This window comes from Sciurus vulgaris (genome assembly GCF_902686455.1).
Source record: "Sciurus vulgaris genome assembly, chromosome: 6".
NCBI classification, from domain to species: Eukaryota; Metazoa; Chordata; class Mammalia; order Rodentia; family Sciuridae; genus Sciurus; species Sciurus vulgaris.
The window spans coordinates 12,094,501-12,115,321 of record NC_136466.1 but is presented as its reverse complement, the minus strand read 5'-3'; the positions used below and the strand labels follow the sequence as shown (position 1 = coordinate 12,115,321).

The 20,821-nt window shown below is 44.5% G+C and overlaps 1 protein-coding gene across 1 annotated transcript; it reads left to right on the top strand.

The window, feature by feature from the left end:
* The first annotated feature begins 3,599 nt into the window (after positions 1–3,599).
* Positions 3,600–6,762, top strand: FBLL1 (fibrillarin like 1). Its single transcript, XM_079143604.1, has one exon. The coding sequence runs from the start codon at positions 4,083–4,085 to the stop codon at positions 5,064–5,066; it is 984 nt and encodes a 327-aa protein (XP_078999730.1). The 5' UTR covers positions 3,600–4,082; the 3' UTR covers positions 5,067–6,762.
* The last annotated feature ends 14,059 nt before the right edge of the window (positions 6,763–20,821 follow it).

Genomic DNA, 20,821 nt, shown 5'->3' with positions numbered 1-20,821 from the left:
AAAGAGACTCAAGGTTGGTCTTAAAGGTATGAGTTAATCACAGAGTGTACCATTCAAACGTACCTGCAGTTACTGTGTGTATCATTGTCATGAGCCGGTAAAGTCTGCGACGTGAGAGTCAGGTAGTTTCTCAAATGCTGGTGTATTCACTGCACACAATCACACACTTCACTTGGTCTCACTCGAGTCCTATCCTAACTCCAGTCTCACACCTGCCATTCCTGTGCTCACCACTGACGTGTCCTAAGGCCTGCTTCGCTGGATTCCATCCGACCTGAGGGCCTGGGGAGAACTCACCGCAGGGGGAAGCGGAGGCTGGCAGTATCTCCTCGGCTCAGCTTACCCGGGGTCTCAGCTCTCTGGTGACATCTGGTGACCTCTGATGTCCTCTGACGTCCGACCTGGTCTCAGCTCTCCGCCGCCGTCCTGTCCTGTCACCTGCTCTCTGGCCTGTCTTCTTACAGTTCTTCTTGTGTCTGTCCAGGTTTGATAAGATTGATGCACTTGGGGGTGGTCGGGTGTGGTTGCTCTAAGCTACTTCTGATTGGTGACACCCCACTTTGGGGGTCTCTCACTGGTTACACCTTTTTTTAGGTTTACATCATTGGGGTTTTGCACAGTCACACATCACACTGCAATTTTCATATCATATTCCCTATAGTAAAGTTCCATATAGTGAAATACAACAAAGCAAGGTAGGATAGTAAAGATCCACACAGCCGAGGCAAAACAAAGCAGGCCCTTCATAGTAGGCTGCCCGCAGGGACTCTGACCCTGCTATACTTTGACCTCCCAAGCCTTCCTTTCAAATCTCGATGGAAGCCTCCATGACCCCCTAACTCCAGCATCCTGCAGCACCAGCACCACGTGGGTGATGGCCTGCTGCCATCTCAAGCAGTAGCCAAGGCTCCAACAACCCTGGCTGCAGCAGCCTCCACGTGCCTGGGAGGCTGAGCCTGTGGAAAAGACTTCCTAGGCCCCCTTTTGTAAGAAGGTTGCCCGCTGGTCTCTTCTCAAGGGAATTTTTACTTTTACTCCCTTGAACCTGAGATAGGTGTGGTCTTGCCAGCTCCTGAGATGCCCTCAAGCCAGCTTCCTCATTGTCTCTGAGCAAGGTCTTTAACGTTTCTTTAGTGGTAGTAATGTCTTTAACAACTGCAACTTCCTTAGTCCCAGTTTTACTCCCACCTTTCAAGTCCAAGTTTTTCAAATCTTTCCGCTCAGCAGGGTGTGGTGGCACATGCCTCCAATCCCAGCGGCTCAGAAGGCTGAGGCAGGAGGATGCCAAGTTCGAAGCCAGCCTCAGCAAAAGCAAGGTGCTAAGCAACTCAGTGAAGCCCTGTCTCTAAATAAAACACTAAGTTGGGTTGGAGATTTGGCTCAGCAGTCAAGTGCCCCAGAGTTCAAACCCCGGTTCGTCCCCCGACAAAAAATCTTTCAGCTCTGCTTTCTGCACCTGATTATTACAATACATTTGGCTAAGTCACCAGTAATATCCATGCCACTGCCTGAATGCTATGCAGCTTCACAGAAAGTCTCAGGACATGGGCAGATGACTTCTCAGTCAGAACCTAATACAATGGCCTCTACTCCAAATTCCAATAGAGCCCTCCTTTTCTGAACCCTCTTGAGCCCTGTCTTCATTGTCCATGGTCCTATTGGCATTCTGGTCTTCTGAGCTCTCACCAGATTGACCATTGAGCTCCACTTATAACACTGTAACACATTTCCAGCTTGCACTGCTACACATCTCAAGATTCCTCCCAATTCCAAAATGCTCCAAAAGCTTCTGAACCATATAGTCAGGTTAGTCACAGCAACAATACCACTTCTTGGTACCAGTTTCTGATTTAGTCAACTTTATCACTTCTGTGACCAAAGAACCTGACCAGAACAACTGTAGAGAAGGAAAAGTTAATTTGGGGGCTCACACTTTCAGAGGTCTCAATCCACAGTTAGCAGGCTCCATCGCTTGGGGCTCAAGGTGAGGCAGAACATCATGGTGGAAGAGTGTAGTAGAGGGAAGCAGTTCACATGATGATCAGAAAGCAGAGAGAGTCCAGGCTTTATTCAATCTACTAAATTAAATGTTAACCTCCTCCCAAACCACCCTCATTGCACCCAGAATAATATTTGACCAAATATCTGGGCACCATATGGCCCAGTTGAGTTGATATCTAAAATTAACCATCAACAGGATCAAGTTTGGGAGGAACCCAAACCAAAACACCAATTATAGCTCATCATTTTGGAAGACACTCCTCAATTTGTAGTGAGAGTGGAAACCTGTAAAGAGTATTTTATGTGAGTCATCCACCCCAGGAACCATACATTTCATTCTCTGCCACCTGGCCCTCAATACAATATGTAGACTTGGGCCACCATTAAATGAGGTTATATAGACCTCGGGGAAAAGTAGACCCTGCATCGCTGTCCACTGGCATGAAAGAGACAGGAAGAGTTGAGGACCAGGATGGAAGAAAAGCTTGACTGCGTGCACACCTGGAGCATTCAGGACCTCCTGCCCGACACCTGCCCTGGTCTTCAGGTACACTTCTCTCTGAACCAGGCACTCAGTTCCACTAATACTGCTTACCCCACCTCACACACCAGTTGTCAAAAAGTTCCAACTGCAGTCGCTGTCCCTGGTGCTGACCAATATGGCCCCTGCCCTGTTGCTGTCCTTGGTACTGCTTAATGATTTTTTTTTCTTCATGTTCCAGAAGAAGTGTATATTGAAAGAGCCAGTTTTTGAAGCATAAACTAAAGTTCAGTGATAATCATGACATTTTAGCTTCTACTGAAGCATCTTACAGGATTTTGGCTACCAGCCTGTGTATCCCCATTGACATTGAAGAATTGTCACTAGAAAACACTGAGCAGTATTCCCAGGACCTGTTTTGGGACTTAGGACAGTGGATAGAGCAGAGCAGAACGAAATAGAGAGCAAGAAGACCTGCAGCTTGCAGGCTGTTAACTGCAGCACAGAAGTCATAATGCCTTGGCACTCTCTGACTTTAAATTTTCCTTTTGGATCACCCACAACCAAGGTGTCAGAAGTCCTCTGAATTCTTTCTTCTAAGTGTGTCTTGGATCAGTCCTCTCCTTCTCACCTCCCGCTCCATCTTCAGAGGCTCATCATCCCCACCGCTAGCCACCCCCATCTTCACCCTGTAGCTCTAACTGTCTTCATTTCTTGCAAGGATCATCTCATTAGGATAAAACTTTCCAAGTGGAATAACTAGGACAAAACATAGGTACCTTGTATAAATGTCTTGTCAGAGTATCTGTACCAATTTGCAAAGATGTATAAGAGAGACATGCCACTCTCCCGTGGCAGAAGCGTTAAAAGCAATACATTTATTCAAAACAAAACAAAAAAATTGGTGCATTTTACTGTTTGTAGTCTATACCTCAATGAAAAGACTGACCAGAAGACATGCTTAAAAACTCGAACGAAAAAGCTACCGCCGATAGAGCACGGAGCACGTGTCCTGGTGGGGGGTAAATGACAGCGAGCTACAGAACCAACCAGCGAGGTGAGGTCTGTTTCACAAACAGGATCAAAGACTCAGAGAGTTCAAGAAACTTGTCCCAATTCAAACAAGATCCTCAGAGACCAGCAGGCAAGTGGCAGAACAAGGACGGAGGCTCATGCTGGTCTCCCCCTCCCTGTCGCAGAGATGCCTGCGACCGGGCGGCCAGGGGAAGTGCCGGGGGTCCCGGGGAAAGCAGGGGACGAGGAAGCGAGAAGGCGAAGGGTTACACATGAGCAGTCTGCGTCTGCGCGCAGGTGGAGAAGGGGGGCTTCCGGGGCTGCAGGGTCGACACAACGGGTGTGATGCAATCACGCCAGTCGCCGCGTCAAAGGGCGGCTCCGGGGCTGCGGGGACTGCGGTAGAGCGGGTCGGGACCGCCGCCCACCGGTCCCCGCTGCTGCCGATCGCCCCGACAACCGCTGCCACCCACCTTTGTCCCCCGCCAGGACAACCACCTCGAGCCACCGGAGACCCCCGACAACCGCCCGCGCTACCGGCGACCCGCGACCACCGTCGCCAGCCACCGGGCGCCCAGGGCGCGCCATGAAGTCGGCGTCCAGCTCTCGCGGGGGCGGGTCTGGTGGCCGCGGGGGCTGGGGCGGGGGCTGGGGCGGGGGCCGCGGCGGGGGCTCGGGGAAGGGAGGCGACGGCGGCGGCTCGGGGGGCAAGGGCGGCTTCGGGGCGCGGACGCGCGGCTTCGGCGGCCGGGGTCGGGGGCGCGGCGGCGGGGACAGCAGGGACCGCGGCGGCAGCGGGCAGCGGCGCGGCGGCGTGGCCAAGAGCAGGAGCCGCCGCAGGAAGGGCGTCATCGCCGTGTCGGTGGAGCCGCACCGGCACGAGGGCGTGTTCATCTACCGCGGGGCCGAGGACGCGCTGGTCACGCTGAACATGGTGCCCGGCCTCTCGGTGTACGGCGAGAGGCGCGTCACGGTGACCGAGAACGGCGTGAAGCAGGAGTACCGCACGTGGAACCCCTTCCGCTCCAAACTGGCCGCGGCCATCCTGGGCGGGGTGGACCAGATCCACATCAAGCCCAAGTCCAAGGTGCTGTACCTGGGCGCCGCCTCCGGGACCACCGTGTCCCACGTCTCCGACATCATCGGCCCGGATGGCCTGGTCTACGCCGTGGAGTTCTCCCACCGCGCTGGCCGCGACCTGGTCAATGTGGCCAAGAAGCGAACCAACATCATCCCGGTCCTGGAGGACGCGCGGCATCCGCTCAAGTACCGCATGCTCATCGGCATGGTGGACGTGATCTTCGCAGATGTGGCCCAGCCAGACCAGTCGCGCATCGTGGCTCTGAACGCCCACACCTTCCTGCGCAACGGGGGCCACTTTCTCATTTCCATCAAAGCCAACTGCATAGACTCCACTGCGTCCGCCGAGGCTGTGTTTGCTTCTGAGGTGAGGAAGTTGCAGCAGGAGAACCTGAAGCCTCAAGAGCAGCTGACCCTGGAGCCCTATGAGAGGGACCATGCTGTGGTCGTCGGGGTCTACCGGCCCCTTCCCAAGAGCAGCAGCAAGTAGCAGCCGGAGCAAGCTTTGCCTACGGTCTCCCCAAGACTTGCGTGGGGCATTCTTACGTATATGTTGTGTGTGTGTGTTTTTGTTGTTTTTCTATTAAACAGGATAAAGAAACGTACACAGTACACTATTAGTGAGGCCAGACAGTTTGCTGAGGTAGCAATCTATCTCCCAGTCCCAGAGGCTTAAAACAGCTGGGTTCCGGGCCCCTTAAGTAGCCACTTGGGAACCATGCTTATTCTCATCACCCTGTGACTCCCCAGGACCCCATTTCCACATGTTTCCTCCAACCACAGGGGCAGGGGAAAGGGAACCTGGCAATTAATAAGCTTTTAAAGTTCCCCTTGGAAATGATGGGGGTGCTCTGGTTCCTGTTGGCCACGTCCCATTACCAAGCCTGACTCCAGGGAAGGATGTTGGATATTGACACATTCTGCCTGACTCAAAGCCAGAATCCCAGGCACACTTGCTTTTTAGTATTTTATTCTTCAACTGGGCCTTTTTCCTTCACTGTTATATTTGACAAGGACTCTGAGACGATTTTGTTACCTTTTCCATAGTACACAGAGAACAACAGGTTTCTGGAGGTAAACCAGTTGCCCAGATCTGCACAGCCAGCAAGGAGGTAGAATTTGAGGGCTGTCCCATGGGGCTTTAAGTCCACTGCTCTCTCCACAACACCAGCAGGTTCTTTCCTCCACAACATGGTGCACACCAGGACATACACACAGCAGGGCACTGGGCCTTACTGTGTCCCCTCCTCATCTCACTGGGCAACTCCTTTCTAAGGTTCCACAAGGCAGAAGGCAGAATGTGGGACAGATCCAAAGTGACATTGTCAAGGGGCTGCAAAACAGTCAGGAAAATGATGTCCAGAGAATATCCATCTCCAAATGATAAGGATTCTGTGATTGAATTTTGGCTCTCAAAACTAGCCCAAAGGAGCCAGGAGAGCCGACCGTGCCCCAAAGCCTGGCTCATCCCCCACACATTCACCCCAGAATCCCCATGGCCAGTAGCCAAGGCCATCTGCATTTAGTCTAGGTATGATGGCTCACCAGGGTTTGCCTTCCCAAAGATGTACTGGGGCAAAGGTTATGGAGATATTTTTCCCCCAGGGCATACTTTTTGAAACACAACAACAAAAGAGGATAACCCAGACATTTAAAAAGGCAGCTACCTCTCCATCCCCTGCCCTCCAGACCAAACTTCAGGGAGAAAGTTACAGTCAGATTTGCTGGCAACATGGACTCTTGGAGAAGCGAGAAAATGGAATAGATGCTTACAAAGCCTCAAGTGAGGCTTTCCCATAAACAATGGAAATTTTCATTACAGCCTTGCAAAGCAAGGACCACTAGTCCTATTGAAGAAATGCAAGAACCACAGTTCAAGATGAGATGACTTGCTTAAGGTCCCCAGCAAGACTCACAGCCAGAAATCAAAACTCTGTCCAACTGAATCCAAAATCCATGTCCTTTTTCACTAAAGTCTATACTGGTTGCATTGCTTTGAAAAGCCCTCTCTCCAGTCCCAGTCTGCTTCAATAGTGGCTGGGATGGAATCCCCTTCTCACAAGGGGAAGGTGACAGGAGCCAGGCTCCCATGAGGGAAGGCCTTTGCTATACCTGAGGCGCAGGATTCAGCCTTCCTCAGAGCCAGCTCAGCCTTGAGAAGGAGCTTTACACGGTGCTTGTTCCCCAGGGTGACCTCTTTCCTGCTGTGGTGCCCTCCCCCACATATAGAGTTTTCAGTGTTTCTAAAGCTGCTCAAGGAAGAAATGGCATGAAAACAACCTCTGACAGAATCCCTCGGAAGCTGGTTGTGGTGGCACATACCTGCAGTCCCAACAACTTGGGAGTCTGAGGCAGGAGGATGGTTTGAGCCCAGAGGTCCCTCTGCATTGCATTGCAGAGGGTTCCTGGGACAGCAGAATGGCAAGGTAAGTTCAAAGGGAAATACAGAAATGGGGACGGGAACTCAGGATGGAAGTGGTCTTGTTCAAGTCCACTTTTAGTTTATGGGGACTGAAATACCTGACAAGAACAATTTAGAGGAGGAAAGGTTTTTTGGCTCAAGATTTCAGGGATTTTAGCCCATGGTTGACTGGTCCCATTGCTCTGGGCCTGAGGTAGGACAGAACGCCATGATGGAAAGGCGTGCAGAGGAAAGCTGGCAGCCATGGCAGCCACGTGGAGAGAGGGAGAGGGAAGGAAAGCGGAGAGTGGAGCCAGAGCAAGACAGAGGCCCTAGGGCATGTCCCGTGCCCTGCTGCCTATAGTCTGAAGACACTGTTCTGCTGTATGCTGTTTTCTCTTGTTTCTCCAGCCATCCATGCTGCCATGATGAGACTCATCCACTGTGAGGTCAGAGCCCTCAGGAGCTTGGCTTCCCAAAGGCCATTCCTGAACAGCGTGGCATCCAGGGCCAAGCCTTCAACATGCAAGCTTTTGGGGGACATTCCAGATCCAGACCACAGCAGCTGGGGAAGAGATGAGGTTGTAATTCTATGGGCAGCGAGCCCTGGGGATCCTAGAGTTTGTGGGGACATTGGGTGCTGGATCTGTTCAGAAGAAGGATTGCTTCAGCGACCACCTGAATCTGCAAAGGGCTGATTCAGCCCTGGAGCCTCTGAGAGCGCAGGCTCTTGAAATAAAGTACCACCGACTGGGTGGCTTAAATAACAGACTTGTATTTTCTCACAATTGTGGAGGTCAGAAGGTCAAAGTTACCATATGGTAAATTTGGTCTCTAGTGAGGGATCTTTTCCTGGCTTGGAAGGGGCCACTGTAATGGCTTTTTATTTTTTTTTCTTCTGGTGTGTGTGTGCGTGCGTGTGTGTGTGTGTGTGTGTGTGTGTGTGTGTGTAAGAGAGAGAGGTGGGGGAATGGGCACTCTGGTGCCTCCTCTTCCTCTTAAGAGGACACTGACCCTATTGGATGAGGCCCTACCCTGGTGACCTCTTCTAACTGTTATTGCCACACAGAGTCACACTGAGGGTGAGGGCTTCAACTTGTGAGTCTTGGAGAACAGAGTTCAGTTCATAACACGAGGGCAGGATGAGAGCCTGCATCTGAAATGTCTGCCTCACTGGATCGAGGAGAGCTGTGCGATGTGGAAATGCCAGCATGGGGCTGGGTGCCAAGTAATGTCCTGCAGGTCACCCTCTTCCTGTCTTCCTCTTCCTGTCAACAGAAGAGAACAAGGTGGCTGAGAATCAGAGTCCCCACAGTGCTGAGGGTTCCCTGGAGTGCGGCCAAACTGGGTGTGGTTTCGGAGTCTGCTGGTCCACGCTGGGAGCCGGGCCGAGCTTGCCGCTAAGTCTCAGAGAATCGGAAGGTCCATCAGAAGCCACAGTGGAGAATCCCATCCAGGTATCAGTGATTGTCCAGCTGCGGTCACCTCGGAGGCAGAGGTGGTGGGGTTGGAGGCAGCGAGGCCGAGGCTGGTGCTCAAAGGCCAGGTAAGATGCAGCATACACGAAAGAAGTCGGCAGCAGCCAGGGAGACAACAGAGGCCAGCCCGAACCCAGCGCTCCCCACCACCATGATGTCCTTCAGCTGCCCCTTGCTCAGATATCCCCTGGGATGAAGAGAAGAAAAGAATCACGCTGGAGAGGAAGACCTGTTTGAAAAGAGACTGTTTTAAATGGGAAGAAACTAAGTTCCAGCAAATCAGCAGTTTCCCCTCCTGACTGCTGTAGCTTGGAGCGTATCTGAACTGTAGCAAAGACATTTGAATGTTTATCAAGCCTTGCTAGCCCAGGCATAAAACTAAGCATTCATTTGATTTTAAAAGTATAATTTTGGGGGCTGGTGTTGTAGTTCAGTTGGTAGAGGACTTGCCTAGCATGTGTAAGGTTCGATCCTGAGCTCCACATAAAAATAAATACATAAAATAAAGCTATACAAATACAATAACATTATTAAAAAGTATAATTTAAAAATGAATAACAAGAGCAAACATTCCAGAAACTGTGGACATCTTCACATTCAGTTTATGGGTTGCTGCTGAATGAACTCGGGTGGGGGCTTGTTTGTGTGGCCAGAAGCAAGAGACTATTAAAAAGAGATTCTGGCCACGGCCCCTGGTTGGGGCTTCACAGCATGTCTGTAGACACCAGTCCTCATGCCCAGGACCTGTCCCCATGCCCATCCCACAGCGGTCTTGAAGCCACCCTTCTGACCTGGGCTGTGGACTGGGGGCATGGTCTCCTCTCCTGAGGCCCTGCCTGGAAGGGAGGCCTGGAGGGGTGCCCAGAACGTCAGAGCATGGAGCCTGGTGCCTGGTGCCTGACCTATGCATGCCCTGGCCGGCTTGGCACTTGGTCCTTTGCCTCTCCACCCGAATCTCAGCGTTTCTTCATTAAAGAGGAAAGTCTAACTCCTCCAACCAGTCCTCCTAGGCCCACTGGCTGCAGGAAGCTCTGGTTCGTATTCTGATGACAGCCCCATTGACTGCTCATTTCAGGTGCCTCTTGCCCCTGATGGTTCACAGCACCCCTGCGAGGCGTGCTACCTCCCCATATGCAGACGAGGAAACTGAGGCTCAGGGAAACTGTGACTCAGTCAAGGTAATAGAGCCAGAAAGCGGGAGATCTGGGATTTCTGGACCAAAATCATACTCTTCTTTGTCAGTGAAATCGAAATCAGACTCTCGCAGGACTCACATCTGCATTTCTATGAGTCCCCCAGGGACTCGAATGTGCAGCAGAGCTGAAGCTCATATTTGAAACACTATCATTTTTGTTATTGACTGGGAAAGACAAATTTAGGAGAGTATTTTGAGTAACTGGGAGATAAGAGCTGGGCATTTTTGCAGTGCGTGGGGCCCACGGGACACACAGGATGCTCCCAGGAGTCCAGCAAGGGTGGAGCTGAAGTCGGTGCCGGAATGCAAGGCTCTCGATCCTCCTGCTCCTTGGAGGCCTGACTGAGCATGGCATGCTGTTCACATTCCCCAGCGAAAGAGCACTGAGCGGACGAATAGGCGCTGCAGTAGCCGACCAAACAGGCCCCAGACGAAAGAGGACATCTCTAATCATTCTCATGGCATGAGATGCTCAAACCAGAGTGAGTGGCAATGGCCCAGCTCCCCTTCCCTGATGGAATGGTGTACTTACTGAGGGGCCACTGATCAGGGCTGCAGCTGGGGTCCTCTGTGCTGAAAAAGCCCCCCAAAGGCTCCAGCAGTTTCTTGGACCCCGAGGTGGGAGGGGGAGAGGGGAAACAGGTTGGGAAGGTGCTGAGTTAGTGGAGAACAGCATCTTCAAGCTTTCCCACCTTTGATGGTCTGTGCTCAAGGCCTCAGAGAAATGGATCTAGGAATGAGGGTACCAGGCTAGGAAGGACATTTAGGAAAAAGCCAACTGCCCAGGGGCCTGAGTCCTGAACAGCAACGCCTGTCCCCCGCCCCCGACACTGCAGTGCTCCAGCTGAGAGCTAAGTCCGCTGGAGAGATGGCAGTTCTCACCACAGCTGTTGGGGAAAGCCTTCCAATCGCCTAATTGGGCCTGACCAAAGTCACACTTGGTACTTTAACCAGGAGCCAGACTCAGCAGTGTTGTCTTCCCTCTCCAGCGTCTACCTAGGTGTTCCCAATACTTACGTTGGCTTGAGCCAAACTTTGAGCTCTTGAACCAAAACATTTATACTTTTCTCCAAAAGTTTCCCTATCAGTTTTACCTCTCACGCTTGCCATTTCCAGCTCCTGGTGGTCACCTATGGCTCTAGGTCTACTGTTCATGAGCTACCTGCTGAGCCACTGCCTCTAGCTGAGTCTCTGCTTCCAGCCTGGGGGACTCAAGTAATGGAGCTCATCTTGCAAGTTTCTTGGCTGCTTGCAGTTAGCCACAGTGCTTGGTAGTCTTCTATGTCTGCCACCAGGAAGACTACAGAAATTTTGGACAAGAACATTATCTCCACATTATCTCAGGTGATTTCAATCTTCTCCAGCCTCACACTTCCTTCCTCCTCTCTGCCTCTAGGAACCCCAAATCCAATAATTACTGAGCTCCATGAGGAGTTTAACCCACCAATCCACCATCTTTTCACCTCCCCGCACTTCCCTCTCACGTCACTTCTGTCCTCACCTGGCTGAAACAGAGTTCAGCGTTGAATGTAAACAAAGGTGCCAATGCCTGCTGCCAGCACCCACCTTCCACCTTCTCCAAAGGCCACAATTTCTTGGTAGGTTACCTACCTTCCAGGTTACCTTATGGTTCCCTCTCATTATACCAGTCGTCACCCTGCCAGCCTTTAAGTTTCGTTGCCACCTGCTGCCAGTCCCTGGTCCAATGCCATATTTTAATAGTCTGTTATTTGACGGCGTCCATCTCTGGTTCCAACTGAATTGGGAAAGGCCAACATGTGCTGTGTTACTACCCCTGATATCAGTGGCTTCACCAAAGTTTTCTTCCTCACACTGTCGTCTTCGTTATGTGGTTAGGTAGCGAGGAGGAAGGGACTTTGCTAATTTTAGTCACTTAGGGATCCAGAGTGATGGCGGCCACTATCTCGAATGCTGCTGGCTGTCCTACCAGAAGGGTGAGGGGGATCTGGGGAAGGCCTTAAACTTAAGTATCAAGTGCTCCAGCCAGAGTCCCACACTCCATTTGAAATCACAACTCCTAGTCACTAGCTGGCCAGCACTAACCACGTGAACCTGTCCAACCACAGGGAGCCAGGGACGATCCTAAGTATTTGAAAAAGCAGAATGCTGGAACTCTCTGCTGCACATTAGTGACCACTGGTAAGAAGTGGTCCTTCTCACGTGGTAGGGTGCAGATTAGGAAATCTGCCTGACTGTATGCACAGTAAGCCAGGTCTGTGCCCATTTTCCAGGGCATTTGCTTTCAACCACTTCTCAAGAACATGTAGAGTTAAATGTTATTGTCACGTAACCTGTGAAGTGCTCAGAGAATGTGATCTTAAGATCTTATGACCCCACACGTTATTAGTTTTTCTAATTGTTCCATGTGTGTCCAGAATGTGTATTCTTTTGTCGCTGGAGGCAGAATTCTGCAGTCTGGTGTTGTGGCACTCATCTGTAATTCTGGCTATTTGGAAGGCAGAGGCCAGCCTCAGCAATTTAGCAAGATTCTGTCTCAAAAAAGGCCTGGGGACATAGCTCAGCAGTAGAGTGCTTGCCTAGTATGTACAAGGACCTGGGTTTGATCCCCAGTACTACAAACAAAAACAAAACCCTTGTGTATATTCATTTCTGATGTAGGACAACACGATCTCATTTCAAAGAAAGGAAATGAGAGAAAACTGAGTAGGACAGAAGTCAAGGGACCTTTATTTTGGAGTGGTGGTTACATGGATATTTATTAAACTTAAAAAAATGTGCAATCAATTTTGGATTATGCAGAGGGGAGTGATGGGCAGTGGGATGGGAAGGACGGTAGGAGACAGACATTATTACCGTAAATGCATGCGTGATTGCACCACTGGTGACTCAGCATCATGTACAGCCAAAGGAATGAGAAGTTATGCTCATTTGTGTACAATGTGTCAAAATGCATTCTGTTGTCATGTATAACTAATTGGAACAAATGTAAAAAATGTGCAATCAAAATACTGTATAAAAGCCATACTTAAATTTTGATTTTTCTTTTCTGCAACAAGGCTTGCTATATTGCTGAGGCTGGCCTTGAACTCATGATCCTTCTGCCTGTCTCTCAAGCAGCTGGGATTACAGGTGTGCACATGACACAAGGCTCTATGGTTACTGACCAACACATTCAAGCCAATAAGAAAAAAAACAGTAAAAGCTTTTAAAAATTCACAGAAATCATTTTTTAAAGTGCTGAATAGTTGTCTTGAATACCTGAAAAGGTGTTTTAGGAAAACTGGAAACACAAAGCATCAGAATATTTCAAACTGTTAAAAATATGATACCTAAAAAATAACTATATAACATGTATTCACTTACATTTTCCAAGTCCAGATGCTTGAATTCTTTCAATGGTTAACATTAATTTTTTTATTGAGGCACTGGGGACAGAGCCCAGGGCCTTGTGCATGCTACATCCACCGTCCTCATTTTGAGATAGGGTCTTTCTAAGTTGCTGAGGCTGGCCTCAAACTTGCAATGCTCCTGCCTCCAGCTCCTGAGCTGCTGGGATTACAGGTGTGCACTACCATGCCTGTTCTCAATGGTATCATTTAAATGTGTTATTTCTCTGGAGACCCGGGATAGCTGGATTCAATATTTTTTTTCCTACGGAATTTGTCTTCATAGTTTTGACTAATCTTTGTTATAGTTTCCAGAAACTGTAAAGATTATGTTTAAAACCCTGAGTGGGGATGAGTAATTTATCTGAATGTAGTCACCTGCATTTTTAGGGTGTACTGTTGACCTTGACCTCTGGAAAGGAAACATTGAAAAGCATATTTTTAACAGAAAGCCGCAGGGATGTCAAATTTTTCAAGTTTAAGGAAAATCACAACTCTTAAATCCTCCCCAAACCAGAAACATAGCAAGAGCTCACAAAAAAACTTATAAATTTTCTAGCACAGTAAGTGATCAATAGATTTTAAATGCAGAAACATTAGCATTTGTTTACACAGTAACTCAGTTGAGGAATGTCAATCACAACAGCTCGCTTTCCAAGTATATGGTGGTGATAGAATCCAATATAAACTTTTCTTCGCACATGCAGTTTGCTTGTTTTGAAACACACTTAGGCATGCAGTCTCACTTTGCTCTTCAGTAGCTTATCTTCAACTACTTGCAGTACTTCAATACTCGAAGAGTTAAGACACCTCAGAGCTAGTATTTCCACATCACACCATTTTCTCCCTTAGTCAAGATCTCCTGGGATGGAATGCAGCTTAGTGGCAAAGCACTTGCCTTGCTAAGAACTTTACCTGGGTTTGATCCCCAGCCAGAAGAACGTCAAAACAAACACAAAAAACCCTAAAACCCGCCCCAAACCTTTTTTTTTGCTCCCCAAGCCACATGGGTCATGTTCTTGTCCTCAACCATTCCTACATGCCCGGAGTCGAGAAAACCCTTCAGTTTCAAAGTACAGTGGACGAACTTCCCAACTTCACATATTGAGAAAAATCAAAGTCTTTTCTTTTTCAGGTGACAGGTAGTGACTGTTAAAAATAATATTTTGGCTTAGAGGAAATGCCTTTCCCAAACTCTGATGCCAAACTCCCACGGTCTTGTGGCACCCCTCTGCAAGATCCCATCCACAACTCCAAGAAGCACTCTGTAGGTGTTCATTTTTGGTGTAGGACAATAGGGTCTCATTTCAAGAAAAAGAAAGGCTTTTTACATTTAAGAAATGTCTTAAAATTTCACAGAAGTATGAATCACTAAGGGACTAAGGTCTGTGCTTTCTAATGCCAGAGAAAGGTGTGGGAAACGATAATGCTTCTATCTCATGTGGGCAGACTAGAAAGATACAGACACTATAATGAATTTGTTCAACAGGTGTGTGTTTATTGAATGCTTCTGTGCACCAGGTACTGGACATACAGAGGTGAACAAGTCTTTACAAAGTCCTTGCTCTCATAGTTTACATTCTACTACGGTTAATTTTAGTGAAAATCACAACCTTACATTTAATCACAGAGAAAATGTGGAAGTACGTACAGTAAGATAAGTAATAAAAGAGATACATATGGTAAAAACTGAAGAGAATTTATTTGGAAGTAGGACATAAAAGGTACAATTTTAACATTTACTTAGAATATTAACAAAATTAGAAAAAAACTACAGAAAAGAGGGCAGATACACTTAAGTTAGTTTAATATAAATAAGCAAAACTGAATATTTCATGCGAAGAAGCATGAAGAATATGGGAATGTTTACAGAACAAGCCACAACAAATTATTTTTTAAATTTACATAAGAAACTGTACATAAATGGAAAAATAAATTACGTAATTTACAACAAATGTTTTACAGGTTACAGTAGGTTATAACTTAGTTTATTATGTATAAAATTTGTAGCACATCATACATTTTTTACATCACAGATTCAATGTTAAAAGAATTTAGAAAAAAAAATTTAGATATGAAAAAGTTTAGATCTGACAAGAATAATGGAAGAGACAGAATAAGGCAACTGAAGTTGAAATGGCATGTGTAAGTAAAATTAACCCCCAAATTAAAGGTTTCCTACACTAGAGTATAAAAGCATCCCCTATTTTATTTTTTTGGTACCAGGGATTGAATCTGGGTCCTCGTGCATGCTAGGCAAGTGCTCTACTACTGAGCTACATCCCCAGTCCCCAAAACACTCTCTAGATACGATGTGGTAATTAACTGGGGGCAGAATCGACAAATGCCGTTCATTCAGCTTCAGTTAAAAATGTCAAAATTCACTGTAGTTCAAAAGTAACTGCACACAATGTATAAAAATGATAAAACCCTCTTAACATTACTTATATCCTAATGCCATTAACTGTATTTGGGACAAGAAAGCATGGAAATTGGTGTTAGGTCTATGAAGTTACCTTTTCCTTCCAAATGTTGTAAACTAAAAGGGGCCGCTCAGGAAAAAAGTAGCAAACTTCAAAATGGCTTATTATCTGTGGTAACTACTGAGCTGCTAGGCTATCTAGATGAAATTCTAACATGATGTAAAGCCAAAATAATCTCAAACTATTTTACATTATTTGGATATACTTTACAAATCATGTAAAAGATAAAATGTTTTCTTTGAAAGCTACTGGAACTTCTTGTACTTTACTGCAATATCCTAGAATTGGATTATTTATATATTTAAGCAATTCAAAAAATTTTACTTTTTAACTTTTGTTGAAAAACACATTCCTCATTACTTCTTTTAAAATTAATGGCAGTTGCAGCAAAATCTAAAGAAAAATAAACTTTGACTACAAAAGGAGCTAGAAAGTAAATCGAGATATTTTAGATTTTCTTATGGGGAAAAAAAAAATCAATTTTTACTCAAACATATCACTCAAAACTAACAGAAGTACCTGAAACTCCAGTATCAGCTCACTACCACCTTAATTCTAAAAGAGTAAAGTAGGAATGTCATGTGCATGTCTATCTGGTCATTCTCAGACAATTCTATGGACAAAGTATTTTAGGTCTTCAATATATTTGCTAGAGATAAGACTGTAATCCATTTCAACCTTATTACAGGCAATCAAAACCTGTTTTATAATTTTTGCTGTGAATTGTGCTGGATAAAAGTAATGAATCCAGAAGGGTTCATGTTCATTCACATCTGTTCCCACTGAAGAAAACCAAAACCAACCAAACAACAACTACAAAAAGCTCAAAATGTTCATTAAGACAATTCCCAATTATACCTAATATTTTAACATCTGAGTTTAACTGCACAGAAGCCTCCCCACAGTTTGGTACCGGGAAATGAACCCAGGGTCTCACGTGCTAGGCAAGTGCTCTACCATGGGGCTACACCCCCCACCTATGAATATTAATGGTATGTCTTTCTTTTCATATAATAAATTATAATGCCTTTGCAGATTAAGGTGTATACACATACTTTAATATAATACCCTTCATATACTTTAAGGTATATCTACTTAGCTACCACAGGCAGTTACATATTACGAGAATATCATTTCACTGGTTTGGTGAGAATCCAAAACCTACTACCTGTTAACACATACCAATAAAATTTAGGTAGCAATTACAAAAATATTATGTAAGCACTAAAAATTAACTCTAAAACATGATACCAAATATTTGAAAATATTTAGTTATCCCCATCCCCAATACTGCCACGAAGGAAGTAACTGTCTTCTCAGGGTCGTGATGATAATGAGGCATTTTCCATTGTCAGCAACCCAATTCTCCCATCTGACAAATTCAAAAAGGCCAGACCAGTGACTGGCACAACTTCTAAAACAATAACAAATTATGATCCCACATCCACTAAATACTTAAGACAAATATGCAAAACAACAGGACTACTTTAAGAAGATGCCTGAACTTTTTAGAAGTAGAAATCATTCTAGCAGAAAAGTTAGGATGATTCACTTTTCACCCCACCACTATTTTGAATGGGCTATCAAAACACTTCAAAGAAAAAAAACATTCACTTTTTTTGTCTTTACTGATTATTGTTAGACTCAGCGAATTTAATACAATTATTCTCTTAAATATTGAAAACTGGCAGTAATACAGACTAATATTATCTGATGACAGAAAAGTTGGCTACATTCCTTCAGTGATAGACTAAAACATACTAGAATAAACAAACTTAACTAGAAATAAGACACCATTGACATTTCAGGCAATCACATTATTTAAATAAGGTCAAAAAGTATTATTATGGGCTGGGGATGTAGCTCAGTTGGTAAAGTGCTTGCCTCACAAGCACAAGGCCTTGGGTTCAAATCCCCAGCACCGCAAAAAAAAAGTATTATTACAAAAAGGCAATATATTTCTAATATTTTGTTTACATACACCACAAGACAGTAAGTTAAATGCAAAAGTATAAACACATTTTCATTATCCTTTTATCAGTTTTTACAATGGCTTAAAGAAAGAATTTCTACATTAAGTTCTCAAAAGCAATACACTAAAAGCATAAAGTGCCCAACAGAATGAAGATACAAAAACACCAAATATGAAAACATTTGTTTCTAACAAGCAGAATGGTTATAAAGGGCATTTAGAAACTACAGCCTTGCTGAGCTTTCCATCCAAGAATGCAACCTTAAAATCAAGGCAAGTAATGGACTACTGGAAAAAGAGGAAAAGCCTTCCACTGAGCTGCCAGCCTTCCAGCTACAGGACTGGTCTTTCAGGAACCGGCAATTAAAATATGGCAATCACATATACACTTTTCCAAAGACAAAAATAACTCAGGATTTTTCAGGGACTATTTGGCAAATAACTGGAACCTCTGTCTAGACAGGTTTTCAATGATCATGTATATTATTGGCAAAAGCACTGACTTTACCCAAACCAGAATTGACCCATTATCCTAAATATTTAAATTAGAGCAGCCAAGCAAAGAACTGCCAACTTAACTTACCTGAGGCAAGCCTACTAATACTTTGTCTTTGGAGACGTCTGGGTACAGAACTGAAAGTCATTAGTTCTAACTAAAAGTTTGTAGAGAAAAGGAAATCTTTTCTGGGGGAGTGGTAGTGGTGAAAAGTTCTAGACCTAGATCTGGTATTCTTTACCAAGCCCCAAAACAAACTGATAGCATGCTCTGCATTTGAAAAAGTTATCAGATTTTTTATTTTTTGGAGATAGGAGATAGCCTGAATTGTCCAGGCTGACTTAACTCACGATCTTCTCCATCAGTTTTCAGAGGAGCTGGGATTATAGGCATAAGCAACTGTACCTGGATCCAGAATTTTCTTTTAAAATATTTTTTTTTTGTAGTTGTAGATGGACAACATGCCTTTATGTTTATTTTTATGCGGTGCTAAGGATCTAACCCAGTGCCTCACATGTGATGCAAGCACTCTGCCCCCAAGCTACAGCCTCAGCCCCTGGATCCAGAAATTTTAAAGATGAAATTTAAACTTGAAAGTTAATCTCTGTATGTACCACGGTCAACCATGAAATGAAATTTAGTTAAAAAAAAAAAAAAAAAAATCCTGAAAATCGGCCACTCAATGTTCAGCTAGAATTTTAGAAATTAAGTCACTAAATAATCAATTTTGCTTTATCATTAGAAAAATCATACTACACTGAGATGACAGGATACCAATCTAAGATATTTTTTGAATGGTCACAAATAGCTTATCTGTGTAAAATAACTAGTCCAAACAAGCTATTTTTTAAATCCCTTTCTATGTAAAAACTGAGGTTTCCAATTTTCCTCTTCTCAAACATTCTATAAAAAGCCCACATACATGGACATATGATCGGGTTCAGTTTTAAGAGGTAGTTCTAGAAGTGCACTATCCACTAAAGTGGCCACTACCCATGTGTGGCTACTAAGCATCTGGAATGTAGTCAGTCTGAACTGAGCTTTGCTTAAGTATAAAATATACACAGGTTTTGAACACTACAAAAATTAAAAAAGAAAAACTCCCAAATATATTTTGAATTGATTACATGTTGAAATAAAATACTGGATATACTATGTTAAATAAACACACATAATTAAAATTGTTTTCATTTGCTTCTTGTGACCTTCTAAAATTACCAGAAAGTGTATTATTACATGTGGTTTAAGCCAGGATGGTGGTGTATGCCTATAATCCCAGTGGCTGGAGGCTGAGGCAGGAGGATTACAAGTTTGGGGCCAGCAACTTAGTGAGACCTTGTCTCAAAAATAAAGATAAAAATGGCTGGGGATGTGGCTGAGTGGTACATAGCCCATAGGTCCAATCCTGAGTACTGTCCCCGCTCCCCACCAAAAGAGAAAGAAAAAAGTAAATAATTCTATTATCAAAATTGTGCATTTCCCATTATCAATTCAGTAATTCTATATTACATATGGAAAAAGCTAATGATCAATAGGGGTAAGATGGTAGTTCACTTTACATACCTTTTAGCAGGTAATTTTAGTTTCAAAGAATATCATGGTCTTATACTAACCAAAGTACAGTGATCAAATTAACTTAAAACACTTTGACCATTCCAATTTTTCTTAAAGACCGCCCTAAACCTACAGCATATAATGCATAGTTTGCCACAGGTATAAAACATAGTTACTGTTATTCATGGACATTCTTACTGTACAAACATCCAAATTAGAAACATTCAAAATAAACAGAACCAATGGCATTTCAGTTGAAATAGCCAGTCACACCAATGGAAACATTAAAGCAAGAAATGTGGTCAGAACACTTTTAGAACGGCTACTGAGCAACCTGAATTCAAATTTCTGAAAAATCAAAATCATAACACCTTTTACATGCCCGTTCCATAAATACTATACGAAACATCCTCATGAAGTATCTCTGACATTCTACTGAAACTCATCTTTACTGAGCAACTCTGGGATCTGTAAAAACACAAGGTAACACTCTGAAATCTAACCTCTTCTAAGTACAACCAGGTTTACTGGCAATGTGAATCATCCCTCAGGTCTTTCTGCTTCCTAAAAATGGAAGAAGCAACAGACCTGAACAACTTCATTTAACTACTAAGCCACAAAATGTTAGTTACTGTCAATGTAAAAGCTGGTAATTTTCATAACATTTAAAATATGAATTCAAAATGGAGAATAAATTCCAGGCAAAATGATTTAAAAATTTTAAACTATAATTGCTTTTATAACCAAATGTAGGAAAACACTGATTCTCTAATAATTCTGTAATACTGCCTCATACTCCCACAGTTTTAAAACACCCATTTAAAATAAATGATTCTGATGCTGTTCATAATAGAATAAAAATCTTTAGCTTTCATGGTTCATATTGAATAAGAAATATATTAAATTTGGGCATGATAAATTAGTAGTAAAAAGAGCATGGAACTATTGATTCACTCAAATCATATCCCATTCGAATAGTCTAAGGACTTCATCAGACAGATTCAAAAAATAAGTAAGTAAACTTTCAATTTAAAAATACAAACATTTCAATGTGTTGATTAAATAAAAAATACAGAAAGTGTGATGTCACCAAACGTGCATTTTTCAGGATTCATTCCAAAATTCAGGGTAACATATAATATTTCATTTAAATTATGGCATTTGAGGAAAATTATACCTTTGGGCAAAGATCACATAGAACATGCTTTTTTTGAGGAGGATGTGTTAGAAAAACTACAATAATATTGCCTTAACAGTTCTAAAATCACATAAAACCATCATCTCTGACTGCCATTACA

What these genes read in the sequence shown, in the direction of transcription:
- FBLL1 (XM_079143604.1), top strand. Translation starts at nt 4,083, where the DNA reads ATGAAGTCGGCGTCCAGCTCTCGCGGGGGCGGGTCTGGTGGCCGCGGG.